This window comes from Perissodus microlepis, chromosome 17, assembly GCF_051167445.1.
Source record: "Perissodus microlepis isolate ML-2025 ecotype Zambia chromosome 17, ASM5116744v1, whole genome shotgun sequence".
Taxonomy (NCBI): domain Eukaryota; kingdom Metazoa; phylum Chordata; class Actinopteri; order Cichliformes; family Cichlidae; genus Perissodus; species Perissodus microlepis.
In genome coordinates, this window is record NC_140477.1 from 37,718,251 (window position 1) to 37,725,913 (window position 7,663).

General features: G+C 42.0%; 1 protein-coding gene and 1 pseudogene across 1 annotated transcript; both read right to left on the reverse strand.

Annotated features, from left to right (window-relative positions):
- Positions 1 to 267: 267 nt before the first annotated feature.
- LOC146370063 (uncharacterized) lies at positions 268 to 1,658 on the reverse strand (annotated as a pseudogene).
- Positions 1,659 to 2,460: 802 nt separating this feature from the next.
- On the reverse strand, positions 2,461 to 5,128 carry LOC146370064 (uncharacterized). The gene is made up of 3 exons (XM_084909358.1): positions 4,713 to 5,128; positions 4,420 to 4,432; positions 2,461 to 2,803 (listed from the first exon to the last, which is right to left on the reverse strand). The coding sequence occupies exons 1-3, from the start codon at positions 5,050 to 5,052 to the stop codon at positions 2,461 to 2,463; spliced, it is 696 nt and encodes a 231-aa protein (XP_084765484.1). The 5' UTR covers positions 5,053 to 5,128.
- Between the last annotated feature and the right edge of the window lie 2,535 nt (positions 5,129 to 7,663).

Sequence of the window (7,663 nt, forward strand, 5' to 3'; positions counted from 1 at the left end):
TCATCATCAGTCATTTGCTCAGTAATAAAGTGACCGAGGTATTTCACCTTTTTATGAACTTCAAGAGTTTTTGGGACAGTTTAAACAAAGGGAAGTTTAGCTGTTTATCCTGCTTGGTTCTACATATCAAAACAGCACTTTTAACAGCATTGTACTCAATGTCATATTGCACACCATATTCAGTACAGACATTGAGAAGATCCTGTAACCCAGCACTGCTTGGACTTAAAAAACCAGGTCATCTGCATACATGAGATGATTTATCAATGTTTTACCTAATATACACCCAGTGTTACAGGCTCTCAGCTGTATGGACAAATCATCAACATATAGATTAAATAAAATTGCAGACAAAATCCCTCCCTGTCAAAAACCATTGCTGACACCAAAGGGGGCAGAAATACTGCTTCCCCATTTAACCTGCATGTTCTGATGAGCGTACCAGTAAGAGAGAATCCTCACGATGTATTGAGGAACTCCCCGCCTCTTCAATTTATCAAAAAGTTTTCTGTGGTTCACTCGATCAAAAGCCTTAGAGGCATCAATGAAACACACGAGGACAGATGAATGTTTAGCCCTATACAAACTGACTATTTCCTTGAGTGCATATATGCACATGTCAGTGCCGTGCTTTGGTTTGAAGCCAAACTGATTATCCAGAGAAGAGATGAACACACTAACTCTGTCAAACAAGATTCTTTCTAACACCTTAGATAAAATACTGGCTAGTGCAATCGGCCTGTAATTATCCAAGCAGCTCACTTTTGCAGCTTTGTCCTTCATAACTGGTACCAGTAAAATACACAGCATTGAGTCTGGTAATATGCCATGAATCATAAACCCAGTGAAGCAGAGCGCTAGAAGAGGAGCTAGCCTTAAACCAGCATGTTTTAAATGTTCTGCAGTGATGTGATTCAAACCAGAAGCTTTATTATCAGATAACCTATGAATGGCTTCATATACTTCATGTGTCCTTACACTTATTGTGTCATTACTCATGTCAGAATTGTTCTCATATGGTTCACTTTTTATACAGTTAAACAACGCACTGTAATGCTGTCTCCATAATGCTGCAATGTTATCTGCCCCAGACACACCTTCAACAGTTGATGGTAGAGATGGTTTACAGTTATTAAGAGCTTTCACCTCTTTCCAAAGATCTGTCATATTATTTCACAGCATTTTCCAAAGAATCTGCTCTCAGCATTTGCTCATGTTTAGTTATAAAGCGAACAGCGTACTTATATCTGGCATTCGCACATTTTTTCTGTTCAAATTTCTGGGCCTTGTTTAGGTCTTCCAGCCATGGCCCAACATTTATAAGCCATGCGAGCTTCATCAGGGTACATGGATACATGTTCTTTCCAGCCAGGTCTGATGTTAGGTTTCTTATGCTTATGTTGTTTATCAAGCAGTGTACCACTTTCATACAGAGCAGTCACTATATCATCATACATGGAGCAGAGCAAATGTTTATGCACAGCATTCTTACAGTTGACATCCTTGCACAAAATAGCTTCTTTGGGCAAAGAAATGTTGTTCAGATGTATATCAGTATTACTATGATAAGCTAAGAAATCATCTTCACCAAATGCTGACCAGTCTAATTTTACACTGGTAGCAATATTAGCAATATTATTTCCAGTTGTTGCTGGCATTTGTTCCACATTCACAGTAAAACCAAAAGGTGTATGGTCTGACACAGTTACCTCTTACCTAATAGTAGACTTGTAGTCAAGACCGCCTAATCCGAGACCAAGACAAGACCAAGACCAGAGGGTATCGAGACCAAGACAAGACCAAGACCAAGTCGAGACGAGACCAAGACCGAGACCAAGTTGAGGCGAGACCAAGACCGAGACCATGACCGGGACAAAAAAGACTAACTTTTGTGTGCTTTTGAGGGCTGACATGATGGTACTGACTGGCCCCAAAGTCATCTGACAAAACAGCGATCACCTCCAACAACTGTCTAAAGAATGGGAAATATGTAACTGGTTTCAGTTATACTTTATATATAGATAAAATTTTAACATCAAACTGAAGATTATAATCCACAATGTGGAGGGATTTGAGCATGGCTGAGCCACTGTGTGTCGCTGTGTGACAGCTGAGCAGCGAAAGGAAATTAATTGAGGAGCCGGCTCTCGCTCAATGGGAGTCGACTATTCTGATTCACTACAAAGCACTCTCTAAGCACGGCTCTTAGAGCTAAAGCTTTTGCGCATGATACATTATCGAACGTTACGCTGTGTGTCATGGATACTGTTGACTCCAAATCTCCCGACCACTATGTTGATCTGAGACAGCAAGACCGAGACAGCGAGACCAAGACAAGACCGAGACCAAAGTCCGTCGAGATCAAGACAAGACCAAGACAAAAGTACGTCGAGACCAAGACGAGACCAAGACCACGTAAAAGTGGTCTCGAGACCAAGACCGGTCTCGAGACATCCAACTCTACCTAATAGTCATGTTTGCTAAAGCTGCATGTCCATCAGCTGTACAGATACGGTGGTCCAGCCATGATGTACTATGCCAGGCTTCACTTATGTATGTATAGCTGTCTGCAGGCAGCAACACTTTGGTAGACAGGATAAGATTGTTAACTTCACAAAAGTGGGTTAAGTGGTTAGCAAACTGAGATCTGCTGTCTGTGAGATCAGCATTAAAATCACCCAAAACATATATGCTGTAAGTATCGTTGTCTTGAATAAATGCATTAATAAAAGCCAGCCTACTGAGGTATTCTTGCTCATTTTGACAAGATTCATAGGGAGTATAAATATTAAGAATGATAAAACTACTATTATTCTGTGTATATTGTATACCAAGGGTGTAGATTTGGTTTTGGCATTGGTGGGGACGGATGATTCAACCATCGACCCCCGCCCTGTTTCTTATTTTTTCCTTTTTGTTTTTGCTTCTTGATAAAAGGAGAAATATACTTGCCTACATATGCTATTCTACCTGCTTTTAAACCGTTTAAAATTACAATTCATAGTTTTATATACATTTTATATTCAAATACAGTCATGACAATAAAAGAATATGACTTTAAGGACTTAACATCATTACTTCAGTTACACCAACATCTCTGACACATTAGCACTAAGGGAACACTGAATGACCTGGTGGGTTTTGTCCATAAAACTACTCGTCTAAGATGACCACAAAGTAAAAGATCTCTCAGCAACATTATGCAACATTTTAGGCACTATTGCCCCGATCAAGTCAGTGAGCTGAGATTTTTTATTCTAAACATGAACTACTGTTACAGCAACAAACATGGACTACATGTCCCACACAACAAACACATGCCTGCTCCTCTCGTTAGCTGAAATGAACTGCTGGCATATTGGTTTTACATCTATACTGTCCAGCCTCTCCTGGTTGACATGGCATCACATTATTCATGGTTACATACAATTTTAGACTGATGTGGGCCAAGCCTAGCACCTACTTGCCAACCTTGAGACCTCAGAATTAGGGAGACATTCAAAGGGGCTGGGGGGGATATACATGTACATATATATACAAAAAACTTGAATCTTACAGTGTTTATTTATCGGATAAAATAAGTTCAATGTCACCGTTATTATTGTCCGGCCGGAAACAGGCCGGGGGTGTCCAAATTCAGAGGCTGCATCCACCTGAGGACCCGGCCTTTGTGGTCTAAGTGGGCCGGGTCCTTCGAAAGCCGGGTAGACCGGAAATGAGCAACTGTGAAATTGGACGGTCTAGCCTTCAGAATTACATCACCTGCCGTCTGCTCCTTGCTGTCTAAAATATAACCGGACGCTGGCGTAGATGGTCGAATAAACTGCTGTTTTCACACAGCAGTTTATTCAGCTGTGTGAGAACCTGGAGGAATCCTCCCGAGGGATTAATAAAGTTTTATTTAATCTAATTTAATCTAATAACTTTAATCTCAGCCAAACCGATTTACTCACCAACAAATAAAACACAACTAAAGCACTGAAAAAGGCCAAACAATAACATGTTTAAGTTATTTGATGTTTACACAGCTACATTCTCGCCTGAAAATGTGTTAAAAGTTTATTTTGCGACCCAGAAAGAGAGATAAGAGTAATATTAAAACTAAGTAGCTGCAGTAATAGTAGCCATTGTTGGAAACTGGAATTGGCTGGGCCAGTCTGGGATATGGTTTTCAGTTTTGTTGTCCGGGTGGAAAATCGGGAGAAATTGGGGAGAATGGTCGCCCCGGGAGATTTTCGGGAGGGGCACTGAAATTCGGGATTCCCCGGAAAAATCGGGAGTGTTGGCATGTATGTCCTATATAACGTTATAGCCTATAACGTTATTGTGACGGACACATTATATGAGTGAACTTGAGTTTAAGTGACTTACAGGTTTCTTTGAAAAACACTTTCTTATATCCAGGTTCTTCCTTTTTGCTGCCGTCCTCCTCCTCCTCGCAGCGCAGGTTTGCCGCTGCTAAAACTAAACAGAGCTCCCTGAAAGGCTCAGCCAATCACATTGGCCATATTTGTCACATGACGTAGGACTCCAGTAGAGAACTAATTTAACTCTTTCTGCACCGCTTGCTGAATGAGACGCTGACAGATCGTTTTTTTCTTACTATCGGGTTTGTTTTTCTTTACTCAAAGAGATCAAATTATTGGTGAGGACAATTCAATAATCGCTGGATATTGGTGGGGACACGTCCGTTCCATCCATGCCAAATCTACGCCCTTGTTGTATACCAATACACCAGTCTACATTCAGTCTAATGGGCTTTATCACAGGGTCTATTTTTTTGTCCCAAAGCACAGCAACCCCTCCAGGTATTCTACCTCTGACTATAGCTGTGCTGAGATCAGTTGTTGATTCCCCCACTCCCAAAAAACTTGCATTTAGACATTTAAGTTTTCCCAGGTCCTGTTTGGACAACCATGTCTCCTGCAAGCATAAAATGTCACATTCTGCAAGCAGACTGTCCACAACAATCCATCGAGCTTTATCCCCTGCACTCTGTCCCAAACGTAGACCACGACTGTTGTAAGATAATACCCGAATAGACATCTTCATGTTAATACCAGAAGGCGCAGGTATCTCCCCTGCTGGATCCACTGTGCTTGGTACCACCGTACCGGGCTTACGAGGTTCATAAAAACGCCGGACCAGAGCCCCTTCAGTCCAGAGTTCAGGATTGTACATTTCACCCACATCATTACATTCAGCAGTAACCTTGAAAGAGCCGAACCTGCTACGTTTACTAGCAATTTTTTGACAGGTCACATCTCTTTTGAGTTTCTCTCTCAAATACAAAGCAAGAGTTTCTGCATCTACATTCAGGGCAAATTTAGTGGCTAACACGCTCACCAATTTAGTTTTCACAGTTCTGATTGTACTCACAGCTCCAGGGCCGAAAATCGATACAGGTCCAGGCCTCTTATTGTGTCCAGTGGTAGCAGCATGCATTCCTGAACCCGAAATAACCTTCTCCAGCTTGTGACGAGGCTTGCCATTTTTCACAACTTTACTCCATTGTGGGGAGCATGTAGAAAGCACTGTCTCAACGGGATCCTCCGTTGTTGCAGTAGTTTCCATATTACGACCCGAGGCTGTCGTCGGAGCCCGATCGTGACCACATAGCAACATCTCCGGACAAAACGCCGACACTGTCCCAGTCCTCGAAGCAGCCAAAGCTCTGGCTTCCTGGCTTCCTGCCTTCCGCGCGGGCCGCCTTTACTTCGACTCCCCCACCGCTCCTCTGCGTGTTTCCCCAGAGGAAAGTGGGAAGCGGTCCCCGACCCCTGAGCATTCAGTAACAGGCTCAGCCGGCACCTCAGACCGACACTCAAGAGCAGTCACACGTTGGTCGACCTCCACAGCATTGGTCATAACTTGCTCGCAGACATCCGCCTGTAGTTTGACTACATGTTTTAAAGCACCCACCTCAGCACACAGCTGGTCCATTCGCCGTAGTAGACAACACACATCCATGCTGGAGTATGTAACAGGCGGCAAATCATCCAGGTGATGAGAGACAAATCTTGGGATATTGTCCTCACACTCATTCAGCACTACAGAGTTTAATATTGTTGGTGTCTTTATGCTGTCCTTTATATCCAACGCACCGCTGTGAGGTAGTGGGGCAGAGCTCAAACTAAACTTTCTTGGAGGCTTCAATCCCCTCGGATTCAAATGTGTTCGTGGCCAACAACACAATTTCATCCTGACTTAAAGTTTTGATTTTTACAGCAAGGAAATTAAGTAGTTCATCCTCTACAATTACCCTTCCATCAGTAGTTTTATATATCTCTGGTTTTAATCGTGACCGTTTGAAAGTCGGAGCTACGTCTGCACCACCACCTGCTAGAATCCGCCATCTTGCATCAAATTGCAATGACCAAGCTGAGTGGATGGAAGGCAACAGTAACTCACAGTAACAGTAACTCAGTAATGTTGTACAGTATGGTGAATGAGGCATGTTATAACAAGCCCTTTGTAAGTCTTCTGGACAGCCACTGTACCACTGTATTGAGGTTTTTGTGAACAGTAGAAAGATCAACAAGATCCATCTCTAACATCCTTTGTCTTTGTTTGTTTTGTTTTGTTTTTTCTGGTAGTTTTTTAAGCCTTCCACGTTTTCCTTTTTGTCCTCCACTTGTCCAGTTTCCGCAAAATGTTTAAAGATATCCCGCACACATGCCAAGATATGCCATGGCTTAGCCTAATAGGTCTTTCGGAATCACATTGTTAGTGCAAATATACTGTTTTATCTCTTTCAAACTACATTATCTGTGGTAAATACAGCCCTTACGTTGGGTTAAAGACCTTCAAAAAACCTGGAGAATTACTCTTCAAAACCACTTTTGAAAAAGTGACAATGCCGGTACCTTGGAGAGAAAATATGAAAAAAAGGCTCAAGACTTTTACACAGTACTGTAACTTGTGTGTAACAATTGTTAATATGAACATTAAGCTAACCTAACAGTTTCAGCTTTTCTTTGTAATTTGTAATTTTCAATAACTGATCAGACATTAGATACGTGCCACTAAACTGTTGTTTATTCACTGTCAAGTTCATGAAACATTGAACATGCTTTCAGTTTGTGGCTATTTATTTATTTATTTATCTTTGGAAAAAGGAAAATAAGAGGCAGAAGACTCTGGAGGTTTGTATTATAGATTAGAACTCAGAATAAGAATAAGGGTCATCTCTGCCCTTTCCTGTCAGTGATGTCAGTTTGTGCTGTATTATCATAGAGCTTCAATAGAGCGAAGGCTTTTTGTCTTGGATTGCAATAGAAAGAGACCCAGCTGGACTTCCGCTTTAGCCAATGGAGTAACCGGTCACGTCGAGGAGTTGCTCTCCCACCTTCCCTTTGGTTATCCCTTCTCAACTCGTTATCTTGGATTGTTTTCTACTCACTCAACATCGAAAGGGTTATAACCCCTAATAGGCCTTAAGGGAGTGGGGAAAAATGCAGAAACAACAAAACAGAAGCTAACTCTCAGCCGGACCAAGCTAATGCTAGCAACAACGCAGCTGGTATCAAAGACTCAGACATACAGTGCCTATCGGAGTGGATTGATAAGGCGGTTCCACAATTCATGGATATCTTTTTGAAGACCCACCTGCAAATACTGGAGGATTTTGACCTGAAAATTCAATGCGCACATTGCTCGCTGG